The sequence below is a fragment of the Seriola lalandi genome, unplaced genomic scaffold, assembly GCF_002814215.2.
Source record: "Seriola lalandi dorsalis isolate HSWRI2012SDOR001 ecotype SW California unplaced genomic scaffold, Sedor1 jcf7180002054483, whole genome shotgun sequence".
In the NCBI taxonomy this organism is placed as follows: Eukaryota; Metazoa; Chordata; class Actinopteri; order Carangiformes; family Carangidae; genus Seriola; species Seriola lalandi.
In genome coordinates, this window is record NW_019525036.1 from 481,106 (window position 1) to 502,509 (window position 21,404).

Genomic DNA, 21,404 nt, shown 5'->3' on the forward strand with positions numbered 1-21,404 from the left:
CAAAGCGAGTGACGCTAAGTGCATTCTTTTTCTCTAAATAAACAATCCTTGTTAAACAGTATGAAAGTGTATAATTGAATTACATTAGAAAATCCTAGCCACAGACTGAGGCTGTGATGCCTATATCATTATTTTTACCATGTTCATGAGTACAACTTAAAAAAGTTAAAAACTCTTTTCTCCAGAATAGTCAGGAATGGTTTCTGTTAAACACTCGACAATCATCCGTCCGTGAAGCTTCTGTGTTTGTTTCGATATCAGCTTGTGGTCTCCTCAGTTCGATTGTGGTAGACTCACACTCGCTGGGTATTTGAATTGAATATGAACTCGTCTTTGTTTCTCCCCACCCAGCAGCTCAGTGCACATGGGGTTCACACAGGCAGCGTCGGAGCTGCTGACGCTGCCTCAGGAATAATAATCAATCCACATCATTTATCTGCTCACAGGCTGAAGTCCGTGGCAGCCTGTCACTTACGCAGCTGAATTTAGAACGATGTCTACTGTAGTTTACGCGGCGAGACAACGTGAGGAGTTTGTACTGAATTATTGCACGTGTGTGTTCTTGCATCGGTTGTTACATATGTATGTTATTTCAACAAGCAGCCGACTGTGTGTGCAGGTGTGTGTTGCTGTTTGAGATATTAATGATCGCATTACGCTGCACTACAGAGGAGGGGGAGTGCACAATCGTGTGTGTGTGTGTGTGACAGAATGATGCATCAGTTTTGTCTAACAGGACACACACACACACACACAAACTCCTACACCTCTGCAGTCGTTCATCAAGCCCACAACCCGAGCTGAGGTCCGGGCCTCAGGGAGGGGCCAGGAGTTAGTACCCTGTGTCGCTGAGAGGCACTGTTATGTCACCCAACACCACCTCCACCTCATTAACAATTCAGCTGCAACCCAGGGACCCCACCCTCACCTCGTCCACCTACCCATGGGCGTCCTTTAATCGCACGTGCCGCACTCCCGGGCTTCGTTACAGGCAGGCGGATCTGAACAGCTCTGTGGTGCTGGGGAGGTCAGGGCTGGCCAACACGTCTGTTTATTGATAAATCCCCCCCTGTTGTCGACCCCTGTCAGCTCAGCCTTTCAGCTCATCCATCACTTGATGATGATGATGTACTTGCCCCAAAGGCTTCTGTATTGGCTACTTTCTGTGCTGTCTCACTATATAATGTGTACATTTATTAGCCCCTTGCATCTGACGGCGCTGATGCTGGCCAGTTAATTTGGCACATGATAACCGTTCTTCAAGAGTTTTAGTTTAGTTTTACTTTTGTTTATTTTTACCCAATTTAAAATACACAGGAAACAAACAGCATGCAGAGCAGGGAGAGGCACAAAGCCCAGTGGGCTTATGTTATTATTGTTAATAATAACAATATTATCAAAATAAGAGCTGAAAATGTGATGTGTATGAGTTTAACTCTATGAGCAGTAGTGATAATACATGTCAATATGGGCAAAATAATTGAAACATTAATACTTGGACAGTAATACATGGGGAAAAAAACAGTTATAAAACAGAAGTTTAATGGTCTTTTAAGCATCTTTTGTAACATTTGATAGAGAAACAGTTTCTCAGTCGTTACATAATTTCTTCTAATAAATCTTATTAGATATTCCCTTCGATTGAATACATCTTATAAATAAAGGCACATATTTGAAAAATATATCATTAATAGTAAGAATCTGTAGTTTCTGACATAGAGGAGCAGATGTGATGTGCGATTCTGATGATTGGGTTACAATCCAAACAAAATGTTTCTGGAGGACCAAAGGTTTTTGTGGAGAGTAGTAGAAACAGTCACCAGCCAAACTATATGAAAGATGAGGTGTTTGTTTGACACCTGAACTCATTAACTTACAGTTTAAATTTCCTTTATTTGGTGACGGCTACAGGAATAGTGAGTGGTAAAGTGTGACAGCTGGAGAGGAATGACAGCTGCAGGTTGAAAAAGAGAAAAGCAGGAAGAAATTCATACAACAAAGTGAAGCGAGAAACAAAGTTTAGACAAAAAAAAAAAAAGCAATATAGCAGCTGCCTCATTTTTTATTCCCTCTATACACCCTCCACCTCACCAGCCGTCCTCTCCTCCCTCTATTCCCTATTTCGATCTCCCAGCGTCGCTTAATTACACCCAGTGTTTGCACTGTGGGAACACGCCCGCCACTTATTGCCCTACTTGTTGTTCCCTCTCCTCGGTGTGAGGGATATGCTGGTGGAGGAGAGGGATGGATGGTGCATGTGTGTGCGGCGCGCTCCTTCCCGCTTTGTATATCACACAAAACAAAGAAATGCTGTCAACTGCAGGGAAATTATGCGGAGAGGTAGATTAGAGGAAGAAACGAGAACTAACTTTTCTCCCTCTGGCTCGCTCCATCCAGCTCCTCCTCATCCTCCTTTTTCGTGTCATATGCAAATAGATATTATGGAGAGGAGCCCGTCGCAGTGCGCCGTCCTTCACGTACCACATCATCAGAGTGTATTGACTCATAATAAGAGGCTCATCTCTCCTTCGTTCCCCTCTTTAATAAGCCTTGTCACTTTAGCGTATTTGTCAGTGAGTGCAGCTCAAAAGGAGAATATGATGTAAAGAGGTAGAGAGGTTGGCTCAGAGTTTTCATATGCAAAGCAGAAACGCTGGAAAACAGCAGGAAACGATGCACTTCTGTCCTCTGCATGTTTTCCAACCCCCCCCCCAAAAAATACTTTTCTTTTCTTTCATGATGTTTATGCCTTGTAGTCTTTGGTCAAACTAGATTTCCTTTTTTCTTTTCCCAATGGTCATCCCTCGGGATGAGCGGTTACCAACGAGGATTACAGCCACATGTGGATTTTGAATTCTGACTTTTTTCTCATAAATCTGAGAATAAAGTCAAAATTGAGAAAAAAATTTATTTGCAATATGAACAGGAGCATGACAAAATATGACAAGTCACAGTTTAAGTGTTTTTGTCATCTCCGTACAAGAGTTCACACATCTCCTCTAGGCAGTTAGACAAGATTAAAGTAATAGATTAGTAATAAATAGTAATAGATTCAAGTCAGAATTCTAAAAAAAATAAATGAAATAAAATTCACATGCGGCCCTAATTCTCTTCCGTACACGGTTGAGTTAGATCAACTCATTTAAATTAAAAAAGGAATGTTAATACCTTTTGAAACATCATACATATTTAATCATTTGACTGGACAAGACTAATTTAATAAGCCTTTATTGCACATCTTCAGCTGTTTTGCGTTTCCTTGTCGACTTTAAAGAGACACAGTGGAGTCCAAACATCCGAGACTACTTCAGACCCTCGGACGCCGCTGTTTCGTCTAATTGCAGAGAAGAGACGTGTGAACAGAGATGACAAAAACGCTTCGACTGCGACTTAAACCTCTTACAACAAATGCCAATCAGTGCAAACATGTCGCCGTACTCCTGCTCACATCTCAACAGCAGAATCAAGCAGATGCAGCTCTTGAACACTAGTACCCTCTATAGGCCAGGAGCGACACTTCATCCCAACCTGACTTTCAATACAATATCAAGAGAGGCAGTGAGGTGCTGAGTGATGAGGTGTCGCCATAAGCTCATTATTCTCTGATCGGGGCTATTGATCAGTGGCCTCGGTCAGTCCCGGCTCCTTATTATCTCTCGTTCTCTGTGAACGTGCTGTTGACTCCTTCCTTCGCTCAGCTGTGTGCTCGGGGGAAAAACATGCAATACAGACAAAGGCAGAGCAGATTACCTCAACAGCCTCCTGTCATCTCATCCGTCATTATATTGACTCCGGTGTGTGTCTGTTGCATTTCTGTGCTGTGTGTGTGTGTGTGTGTGTGTGTGCTCATGCATCTGTGTTTTCTGTAAGAAAACGCCTGTGCAGGTAAGTGCGTGTGTGCATTTTATGTAGTGTGTGTGTTTGTGTTTTTCTTTCCACTGGAGAAGCTCAGCTGCAGTGCAATAGAGTGCCGAGTGCCACGCTGGCACTAAATAAACATCCCAATCAGTCCATTGGCTTAATTAGATGTGTCTGTTTCCTTGACTGCAGAAACAAAAGGAAGCAGAAAGAGGTGTGATAGAGGGGAGTGAGTGAAAGAGAAGTTAATTTGTCTGTGAGCCAGCAAGAGTTTTAGTTTGAAAGGTTCCGACATGTGGGCACATGACAAAAGAGTTTTCAACTGTGGTAAACAAGGGAAATCAAGAAGGGGGGGGGGGTTGTGGATTGGTACGCTTGCACAAACATACACACTCATGCACACACACACACACACACACACACACACACACACACACACACAGTGCGGTAATATCCTATTATATGCTGTGTTCCAGTGTGATCAGCAGAGCTCCGGGGCTGAAGCTGGTGGTGGAAACTCTGATGTCGTCACTGAAGCCCATCGGCAACATTGTGGTCATCTGCTGCGCCTTCTTCATTATCTTTGGCATACTGGGAGTACAGGTGAGAGCGGAGGGTGACGAGAGGGTGACGAGAGGGTGAGGAGAGGGAGGCTACAAACAGGAGTGATGAGAAAGCAAAAAGGCAGTAAAGCTGCATTCTAGAAAACCCATCTGGTCACCAGCTACCAGTTAGGAACGTACAAAGATCGCAGCCTTTGAAGAGGTTGTGAAGTCCGATTGTCTACAAATTCAGAAACGATGCAGATTCAAAAAACACATACGAAAATACAAAAACAAATAAGAGAACTGCAGAGATGTTCTGTGTTTTTTTTTTATTTAATAAATTTCAGTCTTACTGTTTTACAAAACCTTTGCACAGTGTTTACTCAACCAAAAATATTGACACAAGAAATTAAATTGAGGTCATATTTTATGAGAACATCAAAGGCGATCACACATGGAATATCTACTGTCAACAAGAACAAAGGCCGACATGTTGCCAGGAGGGTGAAAAGAAAAGAAATTTAAATAGAAATCTATTACTTCTTTTACAGTAACAAACTCCTGAACTAAACTGCTCTTACAGCTTTCTTGCTGGACATGAAAACTACAATGTTGGCGCCCATATGTAAACAATGAGCCTCCAGAAGGAGGAGATCAAATGCTGTAGCAGTTCGACATGTGACAAATGTTGTACATACATCTTGGTAGCACTAACTCACATGCCAGGACACTTACACATGATTATCTGGTGGCAATGGCGTTTTCATGGCTAACGGCCCAAGGACCAATCTATACTAATGAGCTCTGTACCCTTGGTGCTGTTCATGCTCCTGTCTATCAGCCATCAGCATGTTGATGTCCATAGACCATCCATCCTAGTAAAGCAGTGTCATAAAGGGGTTGATGGCTGTGACGATACGATGGAGCAATGATTTAAAAGGCTTCTTCTATTGATCCCACTGCAGTGTAGTAGCCATTCCTATATTTCGTACTCTAGTTCCCAAGGACTACTATTGTCCGTAATCCCAGCAAATGCCTCAACTCAAACCTTTATTAATAATAAAGTAAAATAAAAATTAATATTGGTCTTTGACGTGTCTATTCAAAAATCTTTGTTTTAAGAATAACTGTTTAACGTAACTGAAAACGTCTTTGTGTTTTCTTTCCCCAGCTCTTCAAAGGGAAGTTCTTCTTCTGTCAAGGAGTAGAACATCACATAAAGAACATCACCAACAAGTCCGACTGTGAGCAGGCCAGCTACAAATGGGTCCGACACAAATACAACTTTGACAACCTGGGACAGGTACGGCATCAGAAATGCTGCGACTTCTGATCAATAAATACATAAACTAACGGTCTGATTAACGTCTGTGTCATTTTAGCGTTGACGTATTTCGCCCATTCTTCTTTTCCTCCCGTCTCAGGCGTTGATGTCTCTGTTTGTTCTGGCATCAAAAGATGGCTGGGTGGACATTATGTACAACGGACTGGATGCTGTAGGAGTTGACAAACAGGTAACTCACAGATGTAAAACAAGTCCAGGGCTCGAGTCGAAGCGGATCACTGAAGAAAACCGATGAAAGAAGTTCTCTGAGTATCTATAAAAATCCTCTGTTCCTGTGTTTCAGCCAGAATTGAACTACAACCCATGGATGCTGCTTTACTTCATCTCTTTCTTGCTGATTGTGGCCTTCTTCGTGCTCAACATGTTCGTGGGCGTGGTGGTGGAGAACTTCCACAAGTGCCGGCGCCACCAGGAGGCCGAGGAGGCCAAGCGCAGGGAGGCGAAGAGATTGAAACGCAAGGAGAAAAAGAGACGGAGTAAGGAGAAGGAGCTGGCTGGTCGGTAGTCTTTCCACATCTTTCTGAGTCCTGCTTGATTTGAGCCTGAGCCTTTTTTTATTTACTTTTTGCTTATTGGTTTGGTTTTGCCGAATCTAGAACAACGCAATTAGTGAGCTAGCAACAGCCAACAGAAGTCGCTACTCTGCAGTAGAACCCCCCCCACCCCGACCATCCTCTTTTTCTTACCCTCCGGCTAGTTTTTGTTACAGTCCGGTGGTCACCTACTTTGGCTCTGCAGACTCTGCTACAGACTGTTGAAGCTCTTCTTCGACTCCAGCAGAAAATTGATCCGGTTAGAGGTTAAGAAAAGCTTCCATAATTGGTGGGTTTGCAGAGCTAAGACAGCTGACCGTTGGTGTTAGCCCCCCAACCCCCCCACCCTTCCTTTCCCTCCTCCCTTACCTTGCCTTGTCTACCATAGACACCGTGCTTGGGATGTCCCCTTGGAGCATGCCCAGTGAGTGCTGACAGACGGGGCTTGTGGGTATACAGAGCTAGAGGGAGGGGGAGTTGTTGAGCATTTAATCACCCTGATCAAAAACGGAGATGACCCCCCTCCCTTCCCCTCTTCTGCATGTGGTTTAGTACAGCCGCAGGGGCAGGGATAGACCTAAATCTGCAAGGAAATGAGGAAGAGTTTCCCCCCGTAGTTTTCCTGTAGCTAAGATCCGACATTACTTTGGGTGAGATTTGTTGAGTCAGAACTAATTCCCTGCCTGTCCCCCTGTCCCCTCCGGCTGTATAGGAGTTGGTGACAAACTGCTTGGTTTGGTTTTTTTATTCTTTCCACTGCCTCCTACACCCAAAAACACAAGCGCTAGCATCTGCTAGCATTAATCTTCTTGAGAATTTGGTGCCTACACTTAGAGTACTTTTACCCACTTATTCCAAAGGCACTTTCTTTTTTATATTTGTACGAGGAGCAGTGGACTATTAGTTTCTTAAAGCTGAAAGAAAAAACTCCCTTTGATTTCCTTCTATATGATCATTTTATTCAATAACCGGAATGTTTCTGTCCAGCTCTTGAGAAATACAGATGGAAATTGATCCTCCTTTTTCAGGAGGCGTCTGACAAGGGTATCTGACCAACCCAGAAACTCCCCTAGACCCTTGCACACTCTAACACATTTACACTTTATACTTCAAGAGGCCCCTTCCTTTTTCCTTGAAATTACACAAGACCTTCCACATTATCTAAGTTCATTTCCCTGTTTTAGTTTTGTTGTTCTCTGATTTTTGGTTGGCCAGGAAACCTTCTTTATACACGGTGCTGTTTAAGGTGATGTTGGTTGATAGTCAAGATTCCTCATAGAGAGAGACAGCTTACTCGTGTAACTCAGCAGAACACAGTTTGTAAGATGGTTGTAAATGTCTGCGCTTCGGTTTGAGAGCCAACGTCTTCTTGACCTTTTTACAAAACAAAAACTGCAGGTGTTGATCCAAAGAACTGGACTCAGAATCACTGGAAAGACAAAACGCAGGAACATAAACCAGCTTTAATCTTTCATCGCTTCCTTCTGGCCTTACTCCATCCCTCTTTCCCTTTTTCTTTCTCTTTGACTCTCTCCTGTCTGTAACTCTCAGCCTTCCTTCCTTTGCGTTCTTCTGCTTCTCCCTGACTAACACAGTCTCATTCCTCTAGATTTATTGGTTCCGGGGGTGAGTTGGGCCCTCTCTGAAGGCACATTGAAAGGTACAGAGTTTCTAGCATGTTCTGTGTGTCCCTTTAAACCCCCACCACCACCGACCTCGACCACCCACCGTGGTGGCTAGAGTTCTAAGTTCAATGATCACGGGAGGTAGGGCCCCATCCTGCGTCCCCGCCCCCCTGCCTCTCTCCCATCAGCACTCAGTCCGCTGGACATGCTGTTACCTGTTTTCTCTGTCGTGGCTTTGTCTTTCACAGCTCTCCCACACCGTCTGCGATCCATCCACTGTCCACAGCACTGCACCGCCGCGCCACCGCCGCAAGAGAAGAAGACTTTGATATAGTTGGGTTGGCTAGGGAAACTGAGATGGAGACAGGGTTGAGACAGGGAAACGTACGGAGGGGCAACAAATGTTAATACCTGCGTTGAGGTAAAGGATTCGAGTCCTACTACTTTCAGAATCAGAAGTAGAATCTGGTTTAAACAAACACAGGGAAGATGAAACAAGCAAGTACTACAGGTCAAATCGCTTAAATATAAATAGAAAAATTGAATAATAAGATAAAATATAAGAAAAATGTAAAAGAAAAAAAATTATAGAATAGACTGTAGGATTCTCTGGCTCCCAATGATTGTTTCCTGTCAAACGTCTTTTTATCAATATCCCAGAGCTCAACATTTAACTTGCTGAGTACAATGTCACAATAGCAATAGGAATGATGGCCAAAGCTGTAAGAGTTAAGCTCAAGTTCTGATAACTCTGATTATCCCTAAGACTTGACTAACGTGATCTGTCTCTCTCGCTCTCATTGTGCCTTGTAATTTCAGCTTGAAATTGAGTTTGACTAATTCTACAAGGGGTGTCATCTCGGATGAACAGCCTCTTTCTGTTGCCGATGACGTCCTCTATTAAAGGTCACTGGTTTCCATTAAAGGGCATCCGACCAAAGAAATTCAGTCAGGAACATTCCCTCTTTCCCCATCGAGTCTGCGTGGACTTAAAAGCCTAATGAAAAACCTCCAGCACCAAATTATGTGAATGTAAATTAAACAGCAGCAAACTCTGCTAACAGAGTATCTATTTTTCTTGCTGCAGTCTTCACAGCTCAGGTTTCAAATGGCTTGTTTCATCTTAAAGACGCTTTAAATCGTTTCCTTGGCGGAAAACAATCTATTCCTAGTTTATCAGATGTGCATCAGGAGATACCATTATTAAATCATGATCTCAAATAGAATTAAGGCCCTTGCAAAACTGCATAAATTTATCTCGACCTACTGGCTGATTTTCTGCAGCTGCACCGTGTGCAAAGGTTACAGCAGTACGAGTTTGTTAAGAGCAGTTGGCTCTTGTTTGGCATTAAGGTGTTCTCAGGGCTTGTCTGACCAATCTGACTGGTTTCCATGGCAGTCTGGTTAAGATTTGCTGAGAGGTGTGCTACATAATGACGACCATTTCACCAACTCTGCTTGCGGTTACGTCTGTGTTTGCACACACAGTATACTACCAGGTGCAATGTGTGTTAAACAGGGGCACATTCCTTGAAGGTAGACTTGACTGTGCTGGATTGTTCTCTTGTGTCTATGTGTGTGTGTGTGTGCATATGTGTGTGTGTGTGTGCATATGTGAGTGTGTCAGGCAGCAGATGGTTGCAGAACAGATTGTAAAATATGCAGGAGCAGCTTTCATCCCCAAATCCCTTCTCATTTTGGTCTGGATGAGTGTCTGAGAGGGGAGCAGGACCCCTAGACTCCTTTGTTGATCCTATGTGGCATTTTGCCGTAGGACACAAAGGCCTGCGGTATTTTTTGATATTTTCACTCTAAAGGTAATTACAGAAGTGCCAAGAACACAAAACGCACACATAAAATACAGCATCTGAGCAGTGTGGTGTTAGGTTGATCAACACTGAGGGAATGAAGTGTGTGTTTGTGTGTGAGTCTGTGTGTGAGTCTGTGTGTGAGTCTGTGTGTGAGTCTGTGTGTGAGCGTGTGGACTCTTATCTTCAGCTTGCACTGCACTGGAGCAGCTGCTTGTGGAGGATAGGAGGAGGAGAGGAACAAAGAGAGGAGCTGATGGAGCAGGCACATTAAGATTTTGACTGAAGACAGTGGGAGGAGGTGAAGAGATGCACACAGTGAGGGGTGGAGGTGAGAGGGAGAAGAATTACACAAACGTAAACATACGTTCATCACAACGTTGGATTTAATGGACGTGCACAGATTAGAAACTATAATCACACCACAGCAGTTTGTTTTCTTCTATGCTAGCATGCTCATGATGCCACTGCTAACATGCTAACCTTTAGCACATGTAATGTTAACCATGTGGACTTTGTTGCTATGCAACCACTTTACAATAAGACTCTTACAGAGGATTTATGAATGGTTTATAACTAGTTCATCACTTAGCTTGTTAAGACTTTATAATTCATTTATAAGCAGTGGTAACACATTGGATAAAAAGGGAAACACACACCTGTTGCTTGCCAAATAGTGAGCCCACATGTATCTGTACTGTTGAGCATCATATCTCTTTGTTCTCTCCATCGTCCAGCGTTTGTAGCTGCTGCTTCATCACATATTCATTAAGTTACCAGCAATTAACCATCGTCAGCATCTTAATGGTCAAAACGTTTCATTCGGCAGATGAAATTATATCAAATGATCACAAACATTTTAACTGATAAAAAGGAAAGTGTAAAGTGTAAAACACAACACCATTAATTAATTAATGAGTTACTCCTTTTACCAGTTATAAATGGTAATAGCTCATTAGTAAGATTAATGAGTAGTAAGCATTAATTTGATCTTGCCAAATAGTGAGCCTGCATCAATGTATGAAAACTGTGGTATAACTTGTTCATGATTTATAAAGTGTTAACAGCTGAATTAATAACCCAATTATAAACCATTTATAAATGCTTTATAAGGGTGGTGTTATTGTGAAGTGGTGGAGACACGAGAAGATAAACCCCACAGAGGTAGACGTGTACACACTCTGACGCAGTCGCCTCACCTCAGGGTCAGTGTGAAGCGTCTCCCTGCTCGAGTTGTTCTCGTTGCGCTAACTCATGCGTTCTGCAGTCAGCTGGTTGTGACGGACGCGTCAGGGGAAGGTATACTGCGCATGATGTATGCTGCAAATTGTAAATATGGTCTTTAGTTTCCTATTGTTTTCTTGTTGTTCCACCCTCGGCGAGCTTCCATAGAGAGGCAATGGAGGATGTTTTGACGGACAGCAGCTTGTATCATGGTAATGATGCTCTCAGGGAGAATAATGAAAGTATCAGCAAACAGGAGAAAACACAAAGGATAGCTAAGAACTGAGAAAGCAACCAACACAGGAAATGGTCTCAAGGTAGAGAACTCGTGTATATTCCCTCTGTGAATCTGAGTATATGTTATATGTTCCTTTGTGTGCTTGGGATATAAGTTTGAATTGCTGGTTGTCAGTTTGCACATATTGTGTGTGTGTGTGTGTGTGTGTGTGTGTGTGTGACTGTGTGTGTGTGTGTGTGTGTTAAACTAGTGTTCCTCAGTCTGAGAGAATTGTGACTCTGCCACATTAACAGATGGCCCTCAACTTCCCAGACAGGCTGAACAGATCAACACTGTAGCCCAAGCAGTTCTGGCTGGGTCAGCCCCCACATGAATTCACTCAACATAACACTCTGTCACCACATCTCACCCCAAACAGTCGTCCTATCGAGAGGTACAAGTGCACGGACTAAATAATGTATACACCTCAAACACGAGGAAGGGTTACTGTACTTTTCATCTCCATATTTACAGTATATGTCCGCCACGTAATCCTCCGTATCTTTGTGACTTCCAGTTTGCAGTTTGTCTGTGTTTGATAAAAGCTGTCGTGATTCTTCATGACTGTCACCCCTTGAATTGAATCATTTTGTTATTTTTGGCCACAAATGTTTTGACCCTCTTACCGCCGCTGTTGGTGGTCTGTCGTTGCTCTGGAAACACACATATTTAAGAGCAGATTGCCGGTGGTGCCAACCAAAATAGTAAGACCACCTCTTTCCTGCAAATTCATTTTTCAAGTGCAGTGCATTCTGGGCCAGCGGCTCTCTGTAAATCAGCCTCTCACTCTGAGTACAGCACCAGCTCCTCCCTGCTGTTTTTCCACTCATGGCGTCTGTATGTTACAAAGCGAACTGCGCAGTCAGTGACTGCAATCGAAGCGAAGGTGCCCTGTGGATTTTTTTTTTATTTTTTTTTATCAACGAACAAATGCATTTCCTTTCCTCTTGAAATATTGTGGGAAGAAATTGCTTTCCTTGCTTTTGCGAGCACATTACTGCATTTCTTGGAAAGTGACGACTGCCAACTGTAGATCAGTGGAGTAGTGTGAAACTGTTGGCAGGACTGTGCATCACATAACCCATGTGCATGTGTGTTCTAGTACACATGCACAAGATACTGACAGAACAGGAACAGGAGCAGTCTCACAATCATTGCCCCATCGCGTCGATGGAGGTAAAACCCAATGCATGATTCATGTGTTAAAAACAGCTGAGAAAACTCAAAATGATGATAAGTCAAAAATCCCAAAAAGGGATATAAACATTGTACAATTTAGACTAGTTTAGTTTTTTAGTCCTTAAGGGTATATACAGTGCTTTCTAAAATAAGCTGCTTTCAATTCTAACAAGCTTTTTTAAATAAAAATAAAAAATCCACTCAATCCTACATTTAGTTCTTGAAGAATTCCACTTCATCATAGTAAAAATAGCTTTTTGAATCTTTAATAACACAGGAAGGGAGGCCAGATCCACCAAAGTACATGTAAATCTCGTGCTAAGCTATCACACAATACAAGTCCCTACATCTCGTGCCAGTCAGTTTCAGAGTGAGAAGCTCTTCTGTTTCGTTCATAAGGGTTTTACCAACTGCAAAAAAGTGAAGCTTATAACTGTGCAGATAAAGGCGGAGGCAGCTGATGGGGGACAGTGGGACTGTTGTATCCTCCATGTAGATTCATAAATCTTCATCACCTTGTAGTGGGTAAACAAAGTCGTTTCCTGTGTTGTGGTGTTAATCATTGTTATCAGTTCACGGTCAGCAGTCAACAACAAGACAAGGATAATAGAATCAACTCCTCGCACATGGGTCGCTAACACTCACAGACACGTAAGCGTGGTTGTAAATGCAGAGCAGACCTGACAGTCTAGTGCGGGACACCGGGGATGGTCGTAACACTCCCAATTTCTCCAATCAGGAACAGGATACAGATCACCTGATTCACTCTGTACCTGCCACAAGGGTCTGGGGTTAGATACACGGACACACACGGACACAAATGTTCATTTGCTTGAAGCTGGTGAACGAACTTGATTCACACACACATCTATTATGTTAAAAAGTCATTTAAGTGTTCAAAGTGTTTCACTCCTTGTTTATGAGACTAAACTACAGACACGTTCTGTTTGTGTTGCTGAAATAACACCTACACTAGTTTGTATTACATTTTGATCACACTGGCTTAAAAGATACAGACAGAAATGTCAGAAATGTTATAACCATCTCCGGTCTCCCCTAATAGCTGTTCTTCATCTATTAGCTTATATATACACACAAGGAGACACACAAACCAGCTGGTGCCAGTCTGTAACTGTATCTGGGTCAGAGCTAAAATAGATGAATCTAACACAGGTTTTCACATCGGCCGTCTTTTCTTTTTATTTTCTTCTTCAATTTGACAATATTAGAAAATGTAATTAATAACACCAGTGTTTTTAGGGAGATGGCGAGAGCAGAGCGTGGGCGAGTGGAAAAATCTCAAGAGGTGAGGGGAATATAGAGGTAGGAAGTGAGAGACGGTGAGTGACGCACCTCGACAGTAAGTCTCAGAGATGGAGCTCAGGGGTGTGAAGGTGTGATGCCACAAGGTGTAGGTAGCAGGGTTAAGTGAAGTGTTAAATGCGTTGAATCTTTCAGAACTTTTGGGGGTTCGCAGCGACAGGATGCTATTTTTCTACAACTGCTTCGGGGTGTCCCGGAAGGTGTGTGTCGAGGTTTCCTGATGTTACACACTCGACTTTCCGCCCACCAGCTGACATCCTGAATTGTAATAGTAGAGTCAGATTCAACTACAATGATTTATTAATGTTACTTCATCCAGTAAACTACCTCATGAAGTTAATTTGCCTTTTAGAAACATTAAATACATTAGTTCATCCATCAGTCTGGAATCGTGAATGACTAATGATGTGTTGAACAGGTGACACTAGAAACTGATGGCTCGTTGATAAGCCAGAGAAGGAAAATCAAAACTAATATAATGAGTAATAAAGCTCATTTATTTCCACACAAGGTAATGTTATAACATTAATAATTGCTGTGACTGCTGTGAGAGAACATACAGTGATTACTTAGTTTGGCTGAAAAGCTGTGAGTAATTTGTGTCAAGAAAAGCTGCCCCAACAACGCTCTCCATGAATGTTTCATGTTGGAAACTTTCTTAATGAATATTTCATCTACAGAAATGTCAAGAAGAGAACAACACGGAGCAGAGTAGCAGACAGTCTCATACTGTAGTGCTGCCTGCTGCACTGAATGTAATGATAAAGAGACATGAGGTTTTTTCTTCACTTCTTCTTCTCAATGCAGTGGTCCAAAACTAAAAGCTGCATCTTCACCTCTGAGTGTAGACATGTGGTATGTGTATATATATATATATATATATACAGACATGCAGTACAAATGCAAATGAGCTCGGACATGACACACATTATAATTACTGAGCTTATTATAATTTAATTTGGGCCTCACAGCTGATCAGAACAAGTTGGATCAAATCTGTTCCTATCTGGGCCAGTTGCTGTTGAAAATGAGCAGATACAGAATTTAGATTTGATTTGTTTATTTTTTTATAACTGGAATTTTGGACCGTCAACACTTTACTTTGACACAGAATGCAAGAATGTTCACAATGAAAGTGTGAACATGCTGATGTTTAGCAGGTACAATGTGTAACATGCTCTCAGTTTACTGCATTAGCACGCAAACTTTTTCCAAGTATCACCAAACACAAAATACAGCTGAGGCTGACGGGAATGTCAGTAGTTTTGCAGGTATCTGTGGACAGGGTAAAGTACTTTGACCTGATAGAGTATGTAATACATTATGATAAAATGTTATTGCAATTTAAAGCAATCCAAACAATATTTGTCAAGATGCTTCTCTCAAAAGAACAATTGTCAACAGTCACAAAATCCAGTTTTTTATGATTCATTGTTTGAGGACATTGAATGTCTGCACAAACTTCTGTGACACTCCATCCAGTAGATGTTGAAATATGTCACTAAATAATTGAAAATGTTGACCTGCTGGTAGCAGGAGATAAAGAGTCAGTCAGATTCATCCTTGGAAAAATATGTAAATCAAATTCATCCAGTTCTTGAGACATTTCACTGAAAAAATGTCAGACTCAAGTTGCAGGGGGAAAAGTCAGGGAATCTGAGACGTCAGAAGGATTCTGTCTGGGGACCATGATTTTTTGTAGAAAATTCAAATATAATTTTCATTATAATAATATGATACAGTTTAGTTTGTACCAAAATGGTGGACCAACCATAGACTGTAAATAAAGATGCACCAAAGGTTTCTAAAGAGCGGTTTTGAGGCTCTGAGTGAGCTGCTCCACCGTCGCCATCTTGGCAGTACCTGACTCCGCCCAGCTCCTGGCTAATCCACAAATGGGCAAAGAGGAGGGGGGAGGCGTGTGGAGCCGAGACTTCGGTTTGTGGCGAGCATGCGCTCACCCGCCTGTCACTAAAAGAGGTACGCCCTCAATTATGCAGAACTTTTTAAGCCTTAATAAAATTTTAATGAGTGAGTTATAAAAAATTCCATCCCATCCAATGCAGTTGTCATGAAAGAGGAAATTAGCCTCAAACAGTTTTTCGCACCAGGCTTTAAACATGTTTATTTCTGCTGTAAAGTTGGACTCACTGTTGGACTCTAGTGGCCATTTGAAAAACTTTTTTGGTAAATCCATGTCAGCTTCATTTTTCAGCCTCGGAGGTTTGCCGCTTAGGACCAACCAACCAACGGGCCGCCACTGCCGTCCTCAGAGCCATGCTGGTGGCGTGGCTAAAGAGTAGTCAATGGTAGTGTGAGGAGTGTGCTGTCAGTGAGATCTATTAATGCAGTTCATCAGGTTTCAGTCTCTCTCTGCAGACTTTATAATCCTTGTTGTTGACTATGTAATTTCTGTTCTTCTGCAACAATTTCCACGTAAATTAGCAGCATTAGCAGAAATGAGTGTTTCTGATGGGTTTCAGTTGGTGTGTCGGTGCAGGAAAATCTGCAAATTCATGTTCAGTTTCTAAGGTTACGTCTCAAAATGACTGTAAATATAGTCTAAATGTTGTCCAGTGTGTCGTCCTCTGTACTCTTGCTCAGTATGTGTTCCTGTTGTACTGAATGGAGTGAAATCGTCATCAAGATTGATTATAGCTACTTCATGTGTTCATGACAGTATGGTGAATGGTTTTAACAAAAGAGAGAAAGGTTAAAACGCTGTGTCATCCCGCTGTTGAAAAAGCGTCCCATCGGTCTGTAAGTCGTCATCACTGTTATCCCTGTGACTCCGCCCTCCACTCATGCCGTCCAATCGCTTGCCTTCACCATTCAGTCCCCCATTTCAATTGGTCCATCCTGCTCAAGTATGACTCAGAAAGAGGTGTGTCAGTCTACCATGTGAACCAGCACAGTGTGTTTGTTTGTGTGTGTGTGTGTGTGTGTGTGTGTGTGTGTGTCAAACAGTGAAGATGAGTGTGTGTTATCATGCCCTGTCATTTTGAATGATGTCATGTTTTCTTTTTCTTTGCCTTTTTCTTTTTCTTCTGGACTCCTCAAGTTGCTCTGCTGCTCCTCTCTGTTGTAATTCATTTCTCCTTTTTTTAGCATTTCTGTGTTTTTTATTCTTTTATTTGTGTCTCTCTCTCTCTCGCTTTGATATTCAAGCAATGCAGCAGAGCATTCGGGAATTCCACTGAAATCTTTTCTTGATTGTTTTATAGTAACTGTTTGTGTTGACAGTTGTTTTTTTTTTTGTTTGTTTAGTTTTTTTTAAGACTCAGTGTTTGCTGGATTTCAAAATAGGACATCCAGTCCTTGACATTGAGGGTTGACACATTTTTTCCTGGCAGACACTGAGTCTCAAGGTTTACTACCGAGCCATTCACCATGAAGGACAGGGGCGTAAAAGCAGCCACCGCATCCAACCAAACTGCTGCTTCAGAAATCTGAAAATATAAATGTTTCCTCACTGACATTTGACTCATTTCCATACACGGTTTTACCTTTTAAAGTGCACTGTTGCTGCTTTTACGGCCCTGCGCCCTGCTCTTCCTTTCACAGCCATTCTTGTTGTCATCCAGGATCCAAACTTCTCCAAAAAGTCTTCTTTTTTATTTCGTCCATTACTGTCACCCACATCAACCCACACTCCATATGCCAATATTCCAATCATCTGTAAATCGCTGATGGAAATACCACACCCAAAAAGCCTCCAGACATATTCATATTAGCTCCAGTAAAAACAGCAGCTGTTGAATTAAATGAATTAAAGCCACAGCAGCGTCTCATGTTGTTTTGAGATTCATGGTGAGGCCATCTCTTCATCGGAGTAGCCGGCACAACATCCTTTCCACCTCACAACCTGCTCTAGACACCCCTCACTTGATTACCGCATTCTGCACAGCTGTAGATCTACTGTGTTCCCGACCCATACTCCGCATATCTAATCCAACCCAACCTGCACTCACCCGCACAGTCAAAGTATAACCATAGTGCTGCGCTGTGGTGTTCCTACTCATCGGTCCCACAAGCCAAGGACCCTTAGTGTGTCTGTATTTCCCAACAAAGACCGCCTCGGAAATGTATGGATTATGTTTTTGAGTGTGGCCGCGTCCAAAAGCAACTCCCAGGCCCGAATCCTCCAGTGCCTTAAAGCCGCCATGCACAAAGCTGAGGTAAGGGCAAGTGTTCATGAAGGGGGAAGGTGAGTGCACTGAAAGGCAAAAGGAGGAATAATGTCTTGGGGTTGTTTCTGGACAGGGAATTGTTATTATTATTTTTTTTTTTTTATCTCTTTCTTTCTTTTTGTCTGTTGGACTTCAGGCAGATTTTCAACAGGGGGTTTAGATCTCAAGTTGTTCAGGAATCCTAAAGCTGAATGTCCACTGGATGTTTTGATCACATTTTTAATGTTGCACAAGCACAAATATACAAATCTAAATAGATACCAAATAGATGTGGTAACAGATGTTTTGTGGCTGTACCTTACGGCACTTGCCCAAACTTTGATAGTGTATGTAGAGAAGTAGTTTCCAGCCTTGCAGTGCAGCTCGGGAATGACTCCTGGTTAACAAGTAATAGTGTTTATGAGCCACGAATAATTCACTATGTCACCAGGAACAGTTCTGCTGTATATGCCAACAAATTAAATACATTACTGAATTTTAATTTTAAGTCGACTTCCAATAAATATAGGCATTTATATACATTCATAAGTGATTGTGAAGCTTCAGAAACACAATTTAAAGAGTGAAAAACCCAACATAGACGGCCCGGCTCGTTTTCGTTGGGTCACCTTATAATGACGAGCCTAAATTTATTCGATTTGAGTCACAAACAAAACTAAGCTTTAGAAATTCAGTTATGAAACAAACATGAGATCTAAGTCCCCATGAGATGATTGTCCTGAACGGCCTGTTTTAATGTATAAAGAAGTTGTGTCAAACGTAAGGATGGAGATGGCAGAGAGAAGGCGTCGTGACCTGTACGGAGAGGTTTACAGGTCGCGACCCCTCGGTGCCTTCGCACCCATTTTTGTTTCCTGTTCAAAAATGACGTCAGAGCTGACAGAGGAGGCTACACCTGCCACATCAGTGAAGGACGGGAACTCCGTTCCACATTAACAGCAGCTCTCCATTTTTCTACGTGGAGAACAAAAGAAAAGTGGAAGTGAGAGCAACACAGTTGAGGCAGTCTGTAATTTGACTTCCTAAACTTTCACCCTTTCTTCTGTCACTTCACTCGTTCCCTTCCTGCTCCTTTGGAAACTAGTTCAGCTTTAGCCGAAAGGTTTCTGTCTTTCTTTTTCCTTCCATTTTCCCTTCTTTTTAGGTCTTACCCTCCCTGCTGCAACATAATATTGAGGGCAAATGCTTAATTACTCCTCAAATTAACTTTTTTAGGGAGAAAGTGAAACAATCCAGCTTACTCACTTCAGCTATCCAATATTAATTGAATTTTCTTGGCACTGAATTTGAATGTATGTATTTTGAAATGTAAATTGGACAGCAGATATCCCATGCTAGGGAAAGAAAAAGTTGCTTAAAACTTAAGATGGAGGAGGGAGTATAGAAGAGGAGGTGAAACAAAGGGACTGCTGTAATGTGCGAGTGTATCTGTCGGCCTCAGCTCGCCGTGCACCTGTGGACACTAAGTAAAACTGTAAAGAAAAAATAATGTTTGCTCGTCCTAAGATGATGGATGATCGCGTAAATAGGAACTCCCAGTGAATGAACCAAGTGGTTGCACCCCACCCAGTTAGGCTATACCTAACTCCTCGAGGGCATTCAAAGACATATGCCCAAGATACTCTAAATCTGCTTTATCACTGTCTACTCAGTGGGTCATGTGGTGATATATTCTGTATGATAAAGCTGCTGATAAGAGGAGGGAGTGTTGGTGCACAGACGATACCAGGACCGGAGCTGCTAAGAAGGAAAACAGGATGTCAACCTGTTTTAGTACAGGCCAGACCGAGCACACGAGAAGCCACATTATTTTCACTTCCTGGCACGCACATCTCTGCAGGAGCTCAAGAGGAGTCCGACTCCAACACTGGCTGTACTGTGGTTCAACTGGCACCGCCAGCATTCAGGTTCATCTCCCCTGTTGTCAGTATCAATAATTACCAGCAGGCACAAAATTATCAAAGACAACCCTGAGCACAAAGTACAGACCTCTGCCAAACCTCAACAACTCTCCAACCTGTGGTGCTGTAGGCAGGACCAAAATGTATTTGGTTTGTTTTTGACTCCAAGTGAACGTTTGTACGAAATCTGAAGAAATTCCCTCAAAGCATTCCTGAGATATTCCCGTTCACGAGAATGGACGCACAGACAGACGGGCGATCCGAAAACATAATGCCTCACCGAGAAAAATGTACGTGAAGCTGAGTTTGTGAGCCGTTACAGTGCAGGTCATTTCAACCACCTCAGTGTGTTTTTATCTGGCTTTTACTTGTTTGTGCCTGCTATTAATTGAGTTTCAGATTTTATTTAAGCAATGTCTGAGTAGTAGTGTTGAAACTGCAAACATGCGATATCAACATGAAATGTTGCACAGCTGCTGAAAGTGAACAGACCGCAGGATCCCTTTAGAATATCTTCTGCTATCTGCTATATAGTAAAGCAATGCACAGAGTAGACTTTTATCTCAAGAGATATATTTCACTCCCAAAAGACGCAGATACATAGAGGTAGGGAAACCACGAGGTGCACACCATGAGCCCTGCAGACATATACATATTCTTAGGAATCATCCCGGCCCTACATCGCTGCAGCCGCAGGAGTACACCTGGGCTAATTGGGCAGAGAGTTGTTCAGAGGTGTTCACAACACCCAAAGGACTTTTGCCTTTTGGGTATGTGTGTGTGTGTGTGTGTGTGTGTGTGTATGTGTATGTATGTGTGTGTGTGTGTGTGTTTGTTTCGTAGCCTTTTCCATGTGACCTAGAGCCTCTCCTTCACTGATGAAATGGTAAGGTGATAGAAAGAGCAAAGCTTCCTCTCTGCTCCTCATCCTAACTCCCAGCCCACACATCCATCCTCTGGGTGGAAGAGAGAGGTTAGGAAAAAAGTGATGGATGAGTGTGGAAAACTTTTCTCTTGTGTTATATTCTTTTCCTGAGACAAGGGAGGTGAAAGAGATAAGGGAAGGCTGAATCACATGACAAATCAGGGAGACTGAGAGACCGGGATGCTCAAATCTCTAAACCAAAATACTCTGACAGCAGGATTCTCCATAGAGTCTCTCTCACACACACACACACACACACATTTAGCAGTGCTGTTTATCTTCCATCATACTCCGATAGAGTTGATTTAAATAATTGTTGATCAGAGGAGAGGAGATTTGATTTGATTAGTCATGACTGCAGACCACAGGAGGTCTTGGCTGGAGTCTTTCTTTCCCTCTGTCCATTATCTGATCAGCCTTCCCCTTTTGCAATCTCTTCACGTCCCTCTTTATATATTGGAGAGTCAAGCATAGTGAGTGTTTAGAACAAAGTTATGTGTGCAGGTAAGTGTTGTCATGTTTCACTAACCACCTCTTCTTAAAGCTGCCTCCGCTCGTCAATACAGCAGGTATATTGTTCAGAAATCCCGGTATATTACCTCCTATCTCACTTTTTGAACACCCCCCCCCTCCTCCTCCTCCTCCTCCTCCTCCTCCTCCAACCCCCCCCC

General features: G+C 42.5%; 1 protein-coding gene across 2 annotated transcripts in view; it reads left to right on the top strand.

The window, feature by feature from the left end:
* The window catches only part of cacna1g (calcium channel, voltage-dependent, T type, alpha 1G subunit), a 119,715-nt gene that overhangs the window by 75,231 nt on the left and 23,080 nt on the right, over positions 1-21,404 (top strand). For both annotated transcript variants that reach the window (XM_087175700.1, XM_023412584.2), the window contains exons 21-24: positions 4,335-4,461; positions 5,575-5,706; positions 5,828-5,917; positions 6,032-6,245. In XM_087175700.1, coding sequence (XP_087031826.1) covers positions 4,335-4,461; positions 5,575-5,706; positions 5,828-5,917; positions 6,032-6,245 — 563 coding nt within the window. The remainder of the gene's footprint in view (positions 1-4,334; positions 4,462-5,574; positions 5,707-5,827; positions 5,918-6,031; positions 6,246-21,404) is intronic.